General features: G+C 50.4%; 1 protein-coding gene across 6 annotated transcripts in view; it reads left to right on the top strand.

The window, feature by feature from the left end:
- LOC100120785 (homeobox protein 5) overlaps window positions 1-20,240 on the top strand; it is a 168,334-nt gene that overhangs the window by 72,450 nt on the left and 75,644 nt on the right. For all 6 annotated transcript variants that reach the window (XM_032598274.1, XM_016984407.3, XM_016984408.3 and 3 more), the window contains one exon: window positions 12,548-12,622. In XM_032598274.1, coding sequence (XP_032454165.1) covers window positions 12,548-12,622 — 75 coding nt within the window. The remainder of the gene's footprint in view (window positions 1-12,547; window positions 12,623-20,240) is intronic.

Raw genomic sequence — 20,240 nt, 5'->3', positions numbered from 1 at the left:
GAAATGATGAGTTGATTTGGAATTTCCATGGAAATAATAAACCCGCGCGTTATTCTTCGTCATGCAGTGCAGTGTATTGCTTCGGAAGTTTCGAAAACAGCCTTATCGACAGAGACGTATAACGTCGATAGAGATCTAAGCTAATTCACAGCCCCTCAGCAGCAGCAGGACAGCGGTAGCAGCCGCACTGAAAAATATCGCCGTACAGGCCACTTATCTCCCCCTCGTCCCACTGCAGCACAGCCGCATTATACCCCCCGAAGCCAATAGAGTCTCACCCCAATCGAAGCTCGTCCGCGTACGCGGCCGATAAAACCGAGGCAGCTAGTGGCGCCGCTGCGAGTCCGTGAAAATTGAATTCCCCCGGTCAGCCGCAGGTATATGTTTTCGGACTGTATGCCGGCGTATTCGGCTTTCGGATGCCTCCGGCGAGCTCGCTGGAATTTCGCGGAACTTGCGCCGCTCTGCGGAATACTCTCGACTTGATTAACGATTGAAGAACGCGCGGTAATTTTGCGGCCGCGGCGAATTGATTTAGCGCTATCGCTCGCACTGTACTTATAGCTGCAGCTCGTTATTCGTGTCTGGCTCATATCGTGTGTTCGAAAAAGTGATTTATTTTAAAAATAATTTAAGTGCGAGTATAGCGGAGTGAAAATAACTCAATCGGTATTCGACGTGGTGCCCCCTCCTGAAACTACGCCAACAATTCTGGCTATTACCTCCGGGGCTGTGCAATAGTCGCGCGCGAGTACACCGGGATAATGAAGCTCGGCACTTAAAAGCCCGGGAAATTAATTACAGAAGAATACCGGGCATCGCTCTGTACCTGCTGCACGCGGGTGTACATACGTGCCGGACTATAAAGTCCTTTGAATAAGTAATGCAAATATTCCTTGTGTGAATTCTGAGAGCATTGATTTCGTTGCTAAAACGTGCGTTTTATATAAATTTCCTTATACCTCAAAATAACAAGCAGATCGTGCACGTCGTCTCGAGGACATAAAAAGCCAGGACGAGTCTTCCTCTTACCTCCGCCAGGGACATCGCGCAAGAGCTAGAGCTTTGCACTTCCGGGCTGGCGTACGAAACAGCAGCAGCAGCAGCGATGTCCGTCCCGGCCGCGGAACGCTAATGGCTCGCGTAAATTGTTGCCAGTCGCTTCTTAATTACGCGCCGCCACCGCCGCCGCCGCGACAAAGAGCACGAGAAGGAAAGATCATTAAGTAAGAGCGAGCGAGAGAGAGAGAGAGAGAGAGAAAGAGAGAGAGAGAGAGAGAGAGAGAGAGAGAGAGAGAGAGAGAGAGAGGTAGGGAGGACCCAATTACTTTCCCAATTACTAGCGCGGCGACTTACGTCGAAATGCCGCGCGTATTTCGGAGGAAAGAGCCCCGCGTGTACACTCGTCCTCTGACGGAGGAGGACACTTTGTTGTAGCTAACGGTGTCTCTTATTTACCGGAAGCTGGATGAAGCAATTATCGAGTCTGATTAGCGGGGATTCTTGTGGGCGTGTGTATACGCAGTCGTCGTTGTCGTCGTCGCGTGATTTGTTTCACGTCCCGCACGAATTTCGTTTCACAGTCGTCGGCGCCGTCTACGCTTTAAAAAACCCCTTTCTCAACTTACACAATGTATACACGCATACAGGCGGCCGTTAATTCATTAAGCGGCGCAAAACTCGCCGAGAGTTACGGCCATTCGAGGCAAACCCAATAAACGTAATCATCCTCAAATTTGCTCCCCATAAAACTCGCCATGCAGCGCAAAGTCTCATTATCGAAATTAGCGAATTCTTCCCAACCACGCGCTGCACTAAACTGTCATTTTTTACAATCCCTCGCCGCAGCGCAGCGCAAAATTACCGCTCTCGTATACATGCCGCGACTGGCCGTCATCATCGGCGTCATCATCGTAAAAACGGCGAATTTATAGAGGCGCGTACGTACGCGCCCCCGTTATTCTTTTTTTTTTCGCCGGAGCCGGCGCGCCCGTAAAATTCGATTTTACTTTATCGCATTACCCGATCGTATTTCACAACGATATCATATTTCTCAAAGGGGGGATACACTCGCCGCATGTGTGTTTGTACAGCCCGGTGATCATGAGAGAGCGAGAGAAAGAGAGAGAGAGAGAGAGAGAGAGAGAGAGAGAGAGAGAACAGAGCGGCGGAGGAGGCCGAGAGATGAACAAATAAGAGAGAGAGAGAGCGAATTATAATGAGCTTTTGAGAGCGCGCGCGTTGGGCAATAAATATCGCTTGTTTCGTGTGCTCTCTCTCTCTCTCTTTTACGTCTCTTTTTATTCCCGACTGGCGTTTCAGCGCGGGTAGTTTTCGAATTACGAAATTATACGGCGGCGGTTAACGGGACCGGCTTCTTCGACTGCTCGTTAAATTCAATGCGTTCGCGGATCCTCGGTTGAATTATCCACCGCCGCGTGTATTGTAAGCCATGCCATTGTGTCGTTGTAAAAACGAACTTTCGCGCGGAAAATTGAACAGCCCCGGCCGCGTAAGTCAAACTTTCATTTTTTACAGGCGCATCGATCGTCGTTTTGGTCTTTTGGTCAACGCGAGAGTCTATGGAGTATAATATACCAGCGCTATACACATAACTTCCGCGTGCGAGCTTAACTCTCGCGCGCGTATATCGATGGCGAACTTTGCTCTTTAATTCGCTGGCCCGCGAAGTGAACTTTCCAAAGGCGATCCCCCCCCCCCCCAACCGCGCGAAATTCAATCCAGAACCATTAACTAATTAATTAATTAGCCGCAATACAGACCAGCCCCCGCTCGGCCGTCTTTTGATCTTATTCAACCGCGGCGTTCTATACGCGCGTGTACGTATATGTACGGCGAGTAGCTTGGGAAACTCGGATCCGCCTTCTCCGGTTTCCTGTTTTGAGTTGGGTATATCTTGCGCGTCCCTACTCCGCTGAAAATTATCAACTTTTCTCCGGCGTTTATTTTTCCGTCACTATATCGACGCGGTGTAATGTATAATCGACGGCCGTTATTCCGGCGAATTAGGCAAGGAATTTAATAACGCGCCGAGAGCGACGCGCGTATAGAACGGAGTGTGGCCGCGATAAATCGCCGGGGAAACATGCGCGAGATTTCGGGGGCTCTTCTTTTGTGCCTGCGCCCGCCTGAAGCTTGACCGAGCGGATAAAGAGCGTCGCGGACAAATTCCGGCTTGATTTATCACTCGCGCGCCCGCGCCGCAGAAAAGTCGCTCGCGCAGATTTATAGGCGCCCGAGAGCGGAGACGATCATCGATTTTTCGGAAAATCGCCCGTGTTTCGCGAGGAGAAAAAGGCAATTTTCGTGACTGGAAATTAAATTTTATCAGAGAGGAGCGGAAAGATTGGAAATAGCTTTTATTGCAGTGCACGCGGCAAATTGCGCTCTCTCTCGTAAAATTCCCAATTTGTGCATATTCGTATAGATGAAACTCGATATTTCCGCTTTTTCGCCCGACGTTTCCGATTGATTGGACGGCGTATTTTTTATCAATTCCAGTTCTGCTGTACATTCCCGCCGCGATCGCGTTTATGAGCTGCACATAGCCTCACTGACATAAATCAGAGCTTTACAGCCTCTTGCGCATTGTTCCCCGCGTCACCTTTACGCTCGAAGACGCACGCGATGTATACAGTGCGTGACGCGTACACAAATTCGAATGCAAACTCGATAAGGTCTGATCCCGAGCTTCATAGAATACATCGAAGCTCCTAGCGCCGCAGCGCTCGTCTCTCCATTAAAGGCAGCCTCGCGGCTTATTCCCATGGCAACGCACATCCCCATTGTTGCGCGCGTAAAACGGCCGGTGCGTATGCGCGCGGCTTTAACGGCGCGACGCTCGAAAATCCCTCTTTTCCGCGAGCGGCGCAATCGATTTTTCATCGGAGACGAGAGAGAGAGAAAAAAGCTCCTCTGCAGGCGCTTCTTCGATGACGAGCTTTTCCGAGAGCTGCTCACTCTCTCTCTCTGTGTCCTCTTTTGAATTTCTCGGACGAGGAGAGAGAGAGAGAGAGAGAGAGAGAGAGAGAGAGAGAGAGAGAGAGAGAGAGAGAGAGAGAGAGACGTTACGCCAGAGCTGCTGTTGCGCAACTGACGGGAGGCTTATTCGTGCGATTACGTAAACGCGCGGGGGTATATAGAATATCGCGATTTTTCACTCGCGAGCGGGAGGATATACCGAGGGAGAAATTCAAATATCTTCTACGAAATAAACGTCGAGCTCTTCTTGCTCGAAACGTAAACTACGCCAATTAAAATCTCTCCAAAGTAAACTCCGCGACTCGTCGGTTAGGAGCTAGAGGGAAGAAAAAAAAACTGGCCGACGAAACGAGACGTCTCGTAAAAATTAACCAAGCTGGCCAGAGAGAGAGAGAGAGAGAGAGAGAGAGAGAGAGAGAGAGAGAGAGAGAGAGAGAGAGAGAGAGAGAGAGAGAGAGAGATAGAGAGAGAGAGAGAGAGAGAGAGAGAGAGAGAGAGAGAGAGAGAGAGAACGAGAGAGAGAGAGAGAGAGCGAGAGAGAGAGAGAGAGGGAAAAAGGCCAGCGCTGTGCAGGGCGAAAAACTAAATCAATTTCAGCGCACGACAGGCTCTAGCAAACGAACGCGACGTCGTCTGCCGTTTACGACGCCACGAACGAGCGTCGTCCGAACGCTTTAATTTCCGTCTGTCATTTCCGATATGTGTCAGCTGCTCCGCGCCGGCCCGGCAGTTCATAACGTAATGGATTAAAACCGACTACGCCGGCCACTCTCCCGCACTGCTATGCCATCAGATTTGGCTCTCTCTCACTCTGACAAATTCGATACTCGTGTTTTGCATAATTGAATTCCAAGCTCCGCGCGCACACACACCTCGTCTCCGACGGAGTCGCGAAAAACAAAGGGTGTCCCCTAAAAAATCACCGCGCGCGCGCGCACAGCTCGTACACCCCCGTCCCTTCTCCGCAAGAAACAAAAGCTCTCTCCCGAAACATCCGGCCGCGCAACGACGAAGACGACACGCGCCGGGAAAACACGGAGGGCAGCTCGTAAAAAATTTACGACGTCGCGTTATACGTATTATAAGTGTATATAGGTACACCCCCCTGCTGCTACTGAAGAATCTCTCTCTCTCTCTCGGTGCGGTAATTGGCGGATTGACGCGGGTGTGTCCCGCTCTCGCTCTTCTCCGCGTCGTTAAACGTTAAAGGCGCGACGACATTGTGCGCTGAGCACGCGGAGGCTCGTGAATGATTGAGACGCGCGGAAAGAGGGAGAGAGAGAGCGAAAGTTTGACGGTGATGTGGACCCGTAAATTTTGAAACATCTGCAGCCTGCTGGAACTCTCGGAAAACCTGTCACGCGCTCCTTAGACCTCGCTACTCTGCTTCTCTCCTGTATTATTATCCCCCCCCCCCCCATCCCTCCTCTTTCGCGAGTCTTCTCGGGTTTCATTGCGCGTGTAAGCGACGGCTTTTATTATACGGGCGATATTGCGTGCGGGCCGTAAAAACTCGATTCTCCGTTTTTCTCAGCTCCTATGGAACTGCGCGAGAAGTGATAAGAAAGTTGGCGAAACTCCGCCGGCGGACATTAGTTGCTTTTAATGACGAGCGCGCGATAAAATCATCTATGCGCGGAATCCGTGACGATGACGACGACGCTTTCTTGGGAGGTGGATAGGTGCACGTTGTGATGCAGTGTGTATAAGAGACTTTCATGAGCTGCGCTGAAATGGGTTAACATGCAGACAGTTATTGGCCGTAAGGGAGTTCATATATATATATATATATATATATATATATATATATGTTTAGGACATCGAGGAATGTGTATGCGAATGACGACCGCTCACAGCGACTTGATCCTCGAAACTGTTTAACGGCGCTTTTAAAAAAGTCGTTATACCCGCTCTGTACGTGTACCGAGGATATTGCTCCTGGATATTTATCGGGGGAGAATATCTATTATGTATTTTTCACTGCGCCGGCGGTCGACCGTTGCTCCCGGCTTTTAGAAAGCGTTTTGTAATGGATATAAATTTTTACGTACAACATACATACCATGTACCTCCCCTTCACGCAAGATCGAACTTTAATAATTCCCGGCACACGCATGCCTGATTCTCTCGCGATACGTCGAAGCATCGTCGGAACAGCAGCGATCGATCCTTTTCCCTCCGATCACATGCCCCAATTGCAGTTCAGCACGAGGCATTCATGGCATTCCGTAATTACGTACCGAGGCATATAGTACAGCGATCCGTAAATACAAACTCGCTGTGTCTGTTCGCGAAGGTGTGTGACAGCTGTCGAAAAAACGCGAGGAGTCTCGCGCATCTGTGCCACGCGCTTTATCGGGAAAGAGAGCTTTAATGCGTTAAAAAAAACTCAGTCTATCGATGTTTCTTCCTCGTCATCCACTGAACTATATCGACCCGCAATCAGAGTTACACGAGAATCCAATCCAAGTTTGTCAATCGCCGGTTCATTAGGAGCCCAAGACGCTGATTAGTCCGTATGGCAGTAGTGCATCGATTGCTTCCCCAGCCGTGTACACTCGTCCCGTGCGGCAAAAGGGCTAATCTCCTCGGCGAAATTTCCGAAAAAGTCTCGATGAAAAAAGACCCTCGATATACACGTAAAGCCTCTCACGAGTCAACGAGCCTTCTGTCAGTTTTTCCAGAGCCCTGGTGTACTCGTTCACACCCTACCCGGCCTAATTGTTCGCGTGTCGCCAAAGCCTTCCTTTCTACCCACACACACGCACACACATAAGCTGCGCCTCTTGAGAGCCGCTCCTCGTGCTCAATGCGGCCGAATCAGCCACGCTCCGCTGGAGATTCTCCATTCCTCTCGGCTGGTCTTTAACTGCTAATGCCCCTGCCGGCGCGTGTATCCCTTTTCTCTCTCGCTTTTCGCACTTTCGGCCGACGCAAAGGGGTGTATTATACACCGCGTGTACGCAGACTATTGGCCAGCGAAAAAGCGCGGCGATATATATTGACTTTCGATTACCCCGGCATAGCGGCGCGCTCGAGTGGTACACGGCTGAGCGGAGACTTGCCGGGAGCGTTATCTGTCTAAGTGCCACTGCAGCTGACGTGTGAATCGCGGCTGCTGTCCTCTACGGGCGATTTTTATATCATAACACCGTTCGATGCTGTGTGACTTTAATTACGTTAACGTACGTGATACAGCGATTCGCGTAGAGTTAACACACGGTAAATCCTCGTCACAATTTCAGCTGCGCTAACACACGCAGGAATCTCCCGGAAATTGGATTAGCCAGCACAGCATACAGCGCGGCATCATCATCACCTTGTAAAACCAGAAGCCCGGCGGCAGCGTAATCCCGCCAAAAATATCCTCCAGCTCTCTCGTATAACTCATCTCCCGCAAACACACACACACACACACCAGCTCTCGTCCGTTTTAATTCACTTTCCCATCCCTTCTCCCCCCGCCTTTATCCGCATCGTCGGCGTCAGAGTCGCTCCGTTTTACTCCGCGTCTCCGACACACGGAGAGATCCCGGACTATTAGCACCAGTGGCTCATTAGCGGATAGAGCCGAGAGTAGTAGCCATACACGTATCGATCCTGCGACTTAGCCCTAATAGACAAACGCCTGATTCCCGGTCTCTCGAATTAAATCGATAATCGCTCGGGACCTGTTGTGTCTTTGACCGGTAGCTGCAGCGAGGGAAGCCTCTGCATACGAATGCTCGAGTGCGGAAACGTTCGTTAAGGAGTTTGCGACGCGATTAGGTTGACCTGCTTTCCACTGACGGGGCGACGCTTTGGTTTGGCCTCCGGAGAGAGAGAGAGAGAGAGAGAGAGAGAGAGAGAGAGAGAGAGAGAGAGAGAGAGAGAGAGAGAGTTTCTGTGCATGTGTGCTGGAATTCGCGGTTTTGCGATCTCTCGACGCTTTTATTTCTTCGTCGGATTATTTGTAAGCAGAAACGCGGCGAGAGCTCGCGGAGGCGTACGCGTCGGATTTAAATTGAAATTAACGTTTGAAGCGCGCGCGACCGCTGCAGCTGCGCGTGCGACAAACGCCGATGTCATATGTGTCTTAATTACGAGGGAATTTATGGCTCCGCTAACGGAGAGCGATATAATTACGGCGAATGAAATCGTCGTAAATTTCCCTCGCGTTGAAAACTCCTTTTTCCGGAATAACACTCGACGAGTATACACGCATCGCATGAAGCTCTCGAAAACCGGCCCGTAAATTGATACCCGGCGCCCGATGCCGATCATTACGCCGGCACTTTTTCCCCATCAAGTCTCGTCTGGTGTCCGTCCAGTCACTCTCAAAATTAAAACTCCCCCCTGTTACTCATCCGTTCTTTCTCTCTCTGCCTTCATCTCCCCCGCGACAATCCATTCGTAGAGGCCTCGAATAAAATCGCGATAAATGGCCCCTGCACTTTTCTGCTCGATGGCGATACACTGTAAATTTTCCGAGGCGCAGTAGAAGGAGAGAGGAGGAAGGGGGGGGGGGACATTCGATACGGTGACGACGACGACGGCGACGGGGCTAACTCGAGACGATAAATCCGTGAGCAGTTCGTTACGCAGCTGAGATACGGCGCTATACTGGCGTCGCTCGCATTATCGCCCACGCGCGAGCCGTATAGCGTTCTGCTCCGTAAGCGCGATGGGCTCGGCTGTTTATCGAGCCAGTCGAGAGGTGGATGGGCTACTGGACACTGCGAGTGTGTGCTGTTTACGGTTTACTCGTTCAGCCGAATTAGAAAGTGAGAGCTTTGAAAAAAAAATGTAATAATAGTATCGATCACTTGACGAATCTAACTCGATCGCAGGATTTCCGTGCCCCCCAACCACTCGTAAACCTCTCCTGAACGGCCTTACGAGCGGTTCCCCGGGAAAAATATTATTAGCGCCCGAGAGAGACCCTCTCGTCCGTCTACGACACAGGCACTCGCGCGCGTGAATTACACACGGAAAAAGAGCTGGCATAATAAGCGAAAAAAAGGTAAAAATTTAGTATTTTCGGTTTGTCCCCTGAAAATAAATCAAATACTTACGTTCACACCATACATCGAGCACGGCAAAACTCTCCGATGCTCTCGAGTCTGTGTACGTCGCTTATTCCCCCGCCCCATCACCCCCCCCCCCCCCCATTACTGTCGCTGAAGGCACGCGTGAGTCAGCAGCTCCTGCGGGACTTATATCGTCGTTTTCCATAAAACGATTCGCCTTATATGCGTGAGCTTATGCAGGGCGACGAGGTCGGATATAACCCTGATGTTGACGGAAGATGATATCCGGACATTGGCGAGCTGTGTGTGTGTGGTGTGTGTGTGTGTGTGTGTGTGTGTGTGTGTGTGTGTGTGCTCCAGCCCCCGAAAGAGAATCGGTTTAATGCAATTTGTTATGCTGATGAGGCGGACGAGTGGAAGTGCTTCGGACCTCTGGAATTTTTCTGAGTGGATGCCGACGTCACGGATTATTATTGTTATTATCAACGGCTAGATGGACGGTAATTTTTCTTCTTTGTAATGGAAATTGCGAGTGAGAGGTATGATATTGCGTTTTTTTATGTTTTTTTTTTTTTATTTTTCACGGAATTCGCATTATACGCCGCTAAAGTTATAAGAGAACAAACACGATTTACATAAATCTCAGCTTGACAAATCCCTATACCACCCCTCCGTCCAAGAAATTAATCGAGCTCTCACTCGCCAGCGCAAACACACGCCACTCCGCGAGGAAATGAGCCGAAAGAAAACAATAAAAGTGACCTACGAGAATACATACATACATGCTCGGGGTGGGCGTCAGAGCGCACACGTCGATCCCGAAAACGTCAGTTTATGAGTGAACGCGCTCTCGGTCCGTTGACGTGATTGTGAATAATTCATGCGGGACTACCGGTGTCTCTCTCTCTCTCTCTCTCTCTCTCTCTCTCTCTCTCTCTCTCTCTCTCTCTCTCTTGCCTCTCCTCGTCGTCGTCGGCCTTGATACCCCCCGACGGGATCAACTAGCCGTGTAATTCGAGAATGCGCTGTCGCAGCGGGGAGCGGCGAACTCTACTACTCTCTCTCTCTCTCTCTCTCTCTCTCTCTCTCTCTCTCTCTCTCTCTCTCTCTCTCTCTCGACTACTGCACGGCTGAGATTTTTTTCATGTAAATCAATCGCATACCGCGGTCTTATCGACGCAGCCTTTTTCTCGGTATATATTCCCAGCGAAGAAATGTTCAAGCTTGTTAGCGCTGCGAAAATCCGGCGTAAACGAGAGCGAGGAAGAGACGATAATGAGATGCTAATCAAGGCTGTTTTAATTCTCTCCTACCCGGAAAATCATTCCGCTGTTATACCTGATTACGCATGAAATTTAATATCCAGTGATAACGCGCCTCTAACGGCACACTTCATTCGCAGTTATAATTTATTTTACAAGAAAACAGCGAAAAATTCCTCTCGAAATAAAAGCCGAGGTAACGATAACTCCAGCGCGGCGCAGCCCGAGCATTTTCCCAAAAACCATTCCGCCGCGTCAAATTTTCGATTCCGAAACAGCGCGTATATATCTATACACGTCTACGGCGGCGCGCCAGTAGTAAAGGTCGCCGTTCGGGCCGCCGTGTCCGTTCGAAAATCAAACCACTCGCAGGGATCCCTTCACGGTGGATGAAAAAAAAAAAGAAAGATATCCAGCTCCCACAGCCGAAAAGGTAAAAAGAGAGGGTGTATCGCCCGGACGAATCTCTTTCATCCGCAGCGCGTGTATTCGCATTTACGTGCGAGGGGCTGCCGCTGTATATACGTATATATATACATCAGATCGTGTCGCGCCGGCGAGAGCGATCCTTTCACGGTGCGCAGTCGAAAATTGACCGACTCTGCGCGAGGCGGAGAGGGCGTTTATGCAAATGTGGGTGAGTGGTTCCTTCCTCTCGTCGGCCCTCTTTTTTGCGAGGATAAGCCCTCGGTCGAAGCAGTAGCAGCAGCAGCGACGGCACAAAGAACGTGTAGAGAGAGAAGAGGTGATCATGTCGAGAGGCCGTTTGCAGTTGCGCCGGCGAATGACTCTTGTCCTTTTAGAGGGCTGCGTGTGTGTACGTGTGTTGGGGCGAGAGAGAGAGAGAGAGAGAGAGAGAGAGAGAGAGAGAGAGAGAGAGTATGACGAAACAATGAGGGTTGACGGTGAATTATCTTCTTCTTTTCTTTTTCCCCGCCTCCCTCGCGCGCTCTCGTCACTTTTTTCGCTGTCCCATTGTGCGAGGGTGGAGAGAATTCGGGCTGAGGACGCGCTTCAGTAGGGGAAGAACGGACGGAACTGGGGTTGTAGATCAAGCACCGATGCTCGCGCTGACTCTGTGCGTGTGTTTGTCGATACTTTTGATGGGATTTGCCGTACACTGTGAGAAATTGCCTGATTCATCGATGCATCGTATATTTTCCAACTATATAGACGCAGCATGATGCAAGAAAGAAGAGCCGAGTGCGAGGACCACGATAGAAAAAGCTGCAAATAAACCGAAACTCCTTCCCGCGAGTGCGCAACAATGGGAGACGCTTCTCGCTCACAGCCAACTTTTCAATTCCCGGAATTGCATGCATCCGCCGTGGCGGCGCTTGTTGATGCGCTTTCCCTCCACGCACACACACAGCCATCAGCGGGGCGACTTTTCGTTGGCTTTTTGCCGGCGATGTATAATGAGCACCAAGACGGCGGGGGGTGTATACACCGCGCCAGGATATGCACTCTCCTGCAGCCTAATGCGCTTTTTCGTGATTTTTTCGCGAGGGGAGAATCGCGCGCCATTGTGGCTCTCTCGATGCTGCTGTGTTTGCATGTATATCCATCACCAGGGCGCAGTAGGAATTTTAATAAAAGAAGAAACTCCCCCGCGCTCGACCGCAAAAATCCGGCGCGTATAATTGCGCAGCGGCGATGCAAAGAGCTCATGTGTGCGCGTAAACACACGAGATTACGGTTGTGCATTCGAGAACTCTTTTCCCTTCGTATAATACGCGCTATCACACGCGCGCGTTTCTCCCATTCGCGGAGGCCGAAGAAAGCTCGCCGCGTAATCTAATTAAGGAAGAGAACATCGCGTATAGAGGCCGAGCGTATTATACAGCAGTGTATAGCTTGAGAGACGCTGCAGCGGACCGCCGTGTTGCCGGCGTTGTTATGTGCGTCATAAGCGGCTGTTTCGCTACGTTCGCGAGCTTAGCGATGACGACGCCGGGCCAATACCGTATACAGCGCGGGATTACGTTGTTAGTGCTCTCTCTCTCTCTCTCTCTCTCTCTCTCTCTCTCTCTCTCTCTCTCTCTCTCTCTCTCTCTCTCCGGATGCCCCTTTTCGCGTGTATATACAGCAGCAGCATCAGCGGCGACGACGTTGTTATTAAATGGGGGCGCTTGCGCGCCGGCTCCGAGACAATGGAATGAAATGGAGCTGCTTGTTTTTGGCCGGTGTAAACATCGCGTATACAGAGCGAGCGGATTTAGCTGATTGTATTTTATCTTTATCTCTGATAAAAGCCCTGCTTTCCTGTTTCAGTACAACGATCGCTCGACGTCCGTCCTGCTGATAGTCTCGCTCGCCGGCATCAAAGTATGCAGCCCAGATGGAAAGGTGAGTGTACCTGCGTTCTTTGGCGTGACGAATTAACGCGAAACTCGGCCAAGCCTTTGACGACCGCAGAGCTTTTAGTTTTTCGGCTGATTTCGCCGCGCGGCTTTTAAAAGCTCGAGTTTCCCCCCAGCGTTATACCGCAGCGTATGCGAAATTACGTTCGACACAATGTGTGCTGCAGAAAAAGCCGAGCTTCCTGTTTTTCTCAACGCTAATTTTCCGCCGCGCTGTAATTCAGCGTTTGCCGCCCTCGCGAGAGTGACTAGATTTTCTTGATTAATTCAAACTCGCACGGCATACGCTACAAATGCTAATTTAATTCGGACCTCAACGTCGGGGCGGCTTTAAAAAAGCAATTCGGCTCGTTGAAAAGCAGCTGACGATAAAATCAGCCTGTGCGAGTGTGTGCGCATTCGAACGACGCGCGAGTCCATTTGTAGAATAAAGTTTTGCAGTTAATTTAACGATTCGCTGCATTATGTAGCAGTACAGTGGCGGCTCCGGGTTTTTGCGCGACGAAGCGCTTTTAGCTTTTATCTCGCGTACACGCGTTGCGCGAATGCGTCGACGCTCTTTCATTTTGAGTTGAGCCTTCATCCGTGTATAATATGAACTTGCGTCGAGTCTCTTCTCTCGATAAGTTCCGGCATCGCTGCAGCGTGTGTACCAGCGGAAATATTTAAACGTCTGCTCAAGTGGGTCACTGCGCTCGTCAAATTAAAAATTTGTTTGTGTACGCCAAACAAGCGTTTCTTGTATCCGTGAGCCTGTGTACAGCGCCATTGTACGCGTCGCCGAGTAAAAAGGCCTTCGCTCTCTCGGCGGAAACTTTTCACGGGCTCGCGCAAGACCCTGGCGATTAATCTTTTAAGTCGTCGCTAGGATACACACACACACACACACACACGCGCACACACATGCTGATGCGGCACAAATAAGCTTCTTTTCAATACTCGCTCCCGTGTTTCCAGCGAAATGGCTCGCCGCGCGAGAGCGCATTATGTGCAGACTCTCGCGGAATTTTTTTTTAATTCGCAGAACTCGCTGCGTAATCCTTCGCAGACTATTCGCGCACAAAGCCCCGCCGTGTGGTGTGTGCGTAGGAGGCCACTTTAATCCGAAAACATTTTTATTCCATTAAGATATCCCCGGGCTCCCCCTAATTACCTCGACGAAGCTGCTCTCTCCGCAAAAATACACACGCGCTCAAAAAAGCAGCCGGCACTTAACCGGACGTCTGTCTGCACACGGTATTAGAATCCCGAGGGAGTCGACCGACGAGTTTCCGGCGCTGATTGGCAGCGTGAATGAATCCGGCGGGCGTAGACTAATGCCACTGCTTCGCCCTCTCTCGCGCGTGTATGTGTGCTTAAGTGTTGCCTAGCACGTGTCGTCGTTCTGATTGATAACCCGCTGGAATAGGGAAATTTTCGGAATCTCGCGATCGCGCTCTATATGTACTCTTTCGAGCATTATTCGAATTCGAAGCACTTATCTATCGAAAGGATGGCAGTGACAGCTTCGAATTAAGGTGAGGAGGCAAAAAGAGCGAGCTGTGATTCTCCATTAAAATAGAATCCTCGGGAAAAAGCGACGTGGCGTCGAATCGAGCTTTTTTCTCCCCTAATGGACAGGCACCGTCCGCGGCGCTAGCACAAAGCCCCGCCGCGGACCGGCAGCGCGATCTTTCTCTCGAGGTGCCGAGAGGCGACTTATACTCTCTCAATCTTACCTCTCGGCGCCGCGGCCATTCGTCGAAGTTCCTTAGAGAGAGAAATCGGCGGCGGGCCGGAAATGAAGGAAGTGCGACGACGCCGGACTAGCCGCGAGAAAAAGGAGCGCCCTCACGCCGGGAAATGTCCTGGAGGACGACGCGCGCGCAAGCTCGCTCGCGGGAAAAAGCTCGCGCGCTTTTCGACGTCGCCGGATAGAGAGAGAGAGAGAGAGCGAGATCGATGTGTAGGTGTGCGTGGACGGGAGGGAGGGCGGTTTCTCGGGAGAAACTTTATTACCGGCGTCGCCGGTGCTGCTCTGGAATTTATTACTTTTGCGGGAGAGGAGCTTTCGCCCTTTTTGATCGCTTTCTTTTTACAATAATACGCGTCGAGTATCAGAGAGCTCGAGAGACGTACGCGTCACTTTAAACGCGCGTCTGCTCGTACTACACGCTAAAACTAATCCCCAAGATTTACGAGGCTACGGCCGTGTGCTCGACTGATTAGGCCGCAGCTCTCTCCCGCGCGCGCGCGCGCGTTGTGTCAGTCGGATTTCCGTTTGGCAGCTCTGCCAAACTGCTTCCAGAGAGCCGCGGCAGCGGGCAACTTTGACAAATTACCGCGAAAGGGTTTCTCTCTCTCGCGTCGTGTCTGCGCTGAGAGAGAGAACGTCTTGCGGCTGTCACGCGTCTGGCTAATACTTTATGATCAATCACGGGATATGCTCCGAGTGAGAGAGTAAACTTGCCGTTATACGCTCTGCTCTCTCTCCGCATGAGCAATTCAAGCGGCTAATTACGCGGGGATTATTGCACGGCTGCAGGGTTCATTTTACGGTTTATTTGTGCAAGGGCAGCGTTGACTATCGCTCCTTAAAAATCGAATAAAAACCCACCAGATTATCGAATCAAATAATCCGTAGACGAGCTTTAGTTGTATACACGTTTTCGCGGATTATCGGAGCGGCGCATAAAATATGCACGTTCAGCCTTTTCTCCCGCGTCGTGTGTCTGTGATGTGATCGAATCGAATAACGGCAAAAGGAGAATAACGTTTTCTCCCTTCTATACGCTCGTCGTGTTCTGGCAAGGTCAAAAGCAGCAGCAGCAGCGAGTCGAGACTCGAAAGACAAACAAGCCAGCCGCGCGCAAAAGCTGCGCAGTCCCGATAAAATTGTATCCATTACAGCGAATAAAAAGTCAACATTTGCGCGAGCCGCGAAATTGCGTTACTCGCGCGCGCGCGCGGCAGCAGACTCGAAAGAAAAACGAGAGTCGAAATAAAACGCTCGCCGCAAATTATCGGGAAAGTGGCCGGGCAAAAGGGACGAAACAATTTTATATGCGGCGGTTCGCTCACTCTCTGATGTATTTTCGTCTAAGTACGTTATACGCGCTCCGCAAATATACCCGTAAAAAACGCGCCGTGTTCCGTGTTATACGAGTGCGCTACTCTGTTTTCCGAGTGGAAAAAGCCGAGCTTGAATAAAACTTGAATTTTTTAATGAATTATTCGCTTTCGAGTCGATCCATAAACTAAGCAGCTCGTAGCGCGGCGCGGAAATTTTCAATAAACTCCTTTTCCCCCTACTAATATCGCCTCGCGTACAGCACAGCCGCAGCCGCGCCTACTCTCTTTTTTATTGCCCGTGGCGAGATTTCATTAAGTTCCGCAGCCGCGTGCGCGTTTTTATTGGCCGCAACAAACCACGAAGTATGTCCCGGCTCTCATCAAATTATCAGTCGCGGCGCATCGGAAGCTCGACTCTTCTCCCTGTGGACCGCACTCCGCATGTATACCTACCTACACACGCTCTCTTTTACTCGAGGGACGGGAGAGAGAGAGAGAGAGAGAGAGAGAGAGTTTCCGCGTTTGTGCTTTTGATTTCGGTCGAGTGCGGACAGATGTTTATTAGATGCGCCGATGCGCCGCTGAATTTCATATTTTTCGCTGGCCGAGTTTTTTCCCATTTTTTAACGACCGCCGAGAGAGAAACTGCGAGATTTTTTTTATACGCCTTTTCGAGGCAGATTCCGCGAGCGCTCGTAAAAGATGCGTTTTGCGCTGGAGAATTAAGTGGGAGTAGTAGTAGCTGGTAAAACGTAAAAAGCGCGCGGTTTTTTTCGCGTCTTATATCGTCTCGAATTAATCGGACAAGAGCTCGCGGATGAATTTGTCCTGAACGCGATGTCTGTGTAATCGAGAGCTCTCCTCTTCTTTTTTGCTCTATATACTGAGCTGCAAAGAGAGAGAGAAACGGAGGAAGTCGAAACAATGGATCGAATAAGTTCCGCTGCAAGCTCGGCTCACGGTAAATTCGTTTTCAGGCCGGTAGTTTGATTTGTTTCGCGCACACGGCTCGATGAATCGATCGGACATCGCGCCCGTGCATGCACTTACAATATACACACACAGAGACACGAGAATATAACGTTTGGAATTCATTTCTTCCGACCGTTCATTTCACCGGCGATGAAATTTATCGGCGTTATTATTCAGTGAGAGCTTTTTTCAATAATGTATCAAGCTCTCGAACGACAATATTGTTTCCAGAGGTGAATTCACGATTCGCGGAAAAAAAGCTCTCTCTCACTTCCGTGTTTTGATTCGACGCTCTATATATACTTACGTCGGTATTCCCCGGCGGTGCTCTCTTTTTCGCGCGCCCCTATACATCTCCGGAGTTTTCTAATATTGTGCCCGAAACGAGTTTTTCTCGCTCCTCGTCCTCCGTCACGCGGCGCCGGCGCCACTCAGTGCCACGTGTTACTCGCGACTTACGCAACGTCACGTTTTGCCCCCCGAGCGTGTATAGACGCCGGTCGCGAGCGACAAATCCTTTTCTAATTTTGACGATTACCGCCGATCAAGTTTTAATCGCTGCGCTGTTGCGTATCTGCGCGTGATTCAGTGCAGTACATTGGCAATTTCATCGATGCAGCTTCGTAACGCGATAATTGAGCCGCTAAACTTTTTCCAGAGCGCATTGCCCGGAACGATCGATTACTGCCTCGTTGAGCTACGAGTGCATCGTGAGCATTTCGAAACAAAAATTCCGCGCGTTAGTAATGCCTCTCTCCCGTTCAGCGATTGAATTTCCCGGCGTGATCGAGTGAGCCGCTGCAGGAAATCCATTGTTTGTCTACGTGTACAGAAGCGATCCTCGCGAACAAATGTCGTCGCGAATATCTAATATCGAGAGCAAACATCTTCCCGCTATCGAAGAAATTGAATACGTATACGTGCGCCGATCTGCTCGTTTGATATTCCAAACGCCTGACGTATACCCATTGCTGGAAAATCCCGACGCTGCTCATTTGTTTCGAGGAAAAATCCGTGCGCACACAAATGCCCCCGTCGCGGCTTATCGGGAACGAGACGCAGCTATACTTTATAAAAGCTCAATTTCTCCCAGCAGCAGCAAACACACACACACACACATACACACAATACACAGGAGGCGGACGTCGCTTCCTCCCCCCGAAAGGCAAATGCCCGTCGGATTTTCTCCCTCGGCCGAAGAAGCTCGCCTTGGCTTTTCCGACCCTTCGCGACGTCGGCGGCGGCGAACTTTGCCCGCACACGCTCCGTCTGGCACAGCACCGCGAGAGAGAGAGAGAGAGAGAGAGAGAGAGAGTGACGGAGACGTCCGGCCTTCCTTCCTCCTCGAGATTTTACTTTCTTCCGCGGCCTGTCATTCGATCTTATGCTCCGTTGCTGTCCTCTTCGCGTTCGCTCGCTGTCTCCTCCGCTCATACAGTCCGAAGTAGTCGCACGCGCGTATGTGTATTCGAAATTATTTACGAGCTTCGGAAAATAGAAGAAAAAAACAATTCATTTCGAGAGTAAAGCAGATAAAAAGTTTGAAACAACGCTCATTGCAAATTAATAGCCGCGATACATCACACTTAACGACACACAAGACCACACGCAGCAGCAGCAGCAGACGGCCTCTTAAACGTACTTTTTTACAGCCAGCCGACGTTATACGAGTCTTCTTCCTTCCTTTCTTCCTTCCTCGCTGGCTTCCTATTTTCAATCCGTCTGCTGCTGCTGCCTGTGTTGTTGCCGCGCGCGACTCTAACGACTGGCCAACTTTTGAGCGATGTCCGGCTCTGTCCCGCGAAACTTTTCTGCGCTCTTTCTGTGTGTGTACGTCCCTTTCTCCTTGCTTCCGAGATAGGAGGCGCGAGATAAAAAGACCCGCGGGGGGCAAACAATGAAGTTTCGGTCCTTTTTGATACTTTTCAACAGCTGCTGGTCATGATCGTGCTTTTTTTTCTCCGTCTCGACGACGAGAGGGAGAAGAAAGTGAAGTGCTGCAGCGGGGAGGTCTTTGAGGCCGCGCTGCGGTGCAGCACTTACGCGCGAGACGCTAATTAAAACAGCTGATGCGAGAGCCAGCCCGTCGTCGCGGTGAATATCAAGGTTACTCTTTCGGTCGAGCTACAAACTCGTCGGATCGAAACGCATCAGGTATAATACAGTATATCAGGCCGCTGATTGCAAAATCGATTACACGCAGGTGCAGCGGCAGCCGCAGCAGTCGTCGCGGGAGCTTGACAAGTTTGCAGTTGCGCCGAGATACGGAGCGGCTGTATAATATCGAGTAATTAAACGAGAGATTTGAATTTCCGGGCGAATTCACTCGATATTGAAATAGCCGAGTGGTATTAGGAGCGAGCGAGCGCAGCGACATGTCGAATTCGATAACACAGCTGACGTCGACGCGGTAATCGAGCAAGTTGCGGACTGCTGACTGACCGACAGCTTTTTCCGAGATTTGTTGTCAATAACACTCGATTTATACACCGCGGCTCTGCGATGTTTGCTTTCTTATCGGATTCGCAGCGCTGAATATTACGAATCCGCGGGAATCGATTTTCGGTCCGTATTTTAATTCATCCTTATCGTTGATATTCCGATACTGCGAAGAGTGACGGCCAATTTGACAAAAATCCTGTATACAATGTGCTCGGCCGTCTCGACTGCAGTAGGTATATACAGACAGCAGCTCTTTCGAGTGTATCCAAGCGGCATCCGGCTCGACTCGTCGCCGCATCGCATTGTTACAAATAGGATTATTATTATAATAGTCTGCAGCGGAGCAGGAAAGCGCACGCGCGGACGAAATGACAACTCTCTCTCCCTCCCCTTTGTGCGAAATTCGTTGCTTCCTTCATTCGTCCCCAGGGGAGATTCCTTATTACGCTAGTTCATCATAGTTTGCTACTGCCGCCGCCGCTTCCTTTTCGAGCTGTTATTCTTGCCGCGCGTAAAAGCTGCGCGAGACTCTCTCGTTATCTGCTTTCGAGTGGCCGCCGACAACGAGCGATAAAAGAAACACGTAGATATACACGCCGTGTCTCTCTCTCTCTCTCTCTCTCTCTCTCTCTCTCTCTCTCTCTCTCTCTCTCTCTCTCGCCGGACTAGGCAGCAGCGCACCGGGAATACCTATTATGGCATTACGCTCACTGGCTTCTTCGAGCTTTTTACGGGAGCGAGTGTATAAGCCGGGAGAGTGAATTTTTGCGCTCGTTTGTGTCGTCGACTTTTTCCCAGTGTATTCGAGTGGCTATGCTTGAAAAAGGTGTATATTTTTATATTGAAATTTATGAATAATAGCGACGTGTTTACACGGTTCGAATAAAGCGTCGCTCGCGCGTGGTAACCGGTAAATTCATTGCACACGGCATTAAAAAAATACACTCATTCAAAACGCCGCACTGTCTCCGCAACAAACGCAGTCGCGCCTCATTAAACGCAAAAAATAATTCGCGCGCGTGAGAGCTTCAATAAACCGCGCAAGACGCATTTTTCGCGCGTGACTTTTTTGTAAGCTCCCTCTCTCTCTCTCTCTCTCTCTCTCTCTCTCTCTCGCGCAGGGAGAGAGAGAAAAAAAG

Source organism: Nasonia vitripennis, chromosome 3 (genome assembly GCF_009193385.2).
Source record: "Nasonia vitripennis strain AsymCx chromosome 3, Nvit_psr_1.1, whole genome shotgun sequence".
Lineage (NCBI taxonomy): Eukaryota > Metazoa > Arthropoda > Insecta > Hymenoptera > Pteromalidae > Nasonia > Nasonia vitripennis.
This window is presented reverse-complemented; position numbering and strand designations above follow the sequence as displayed.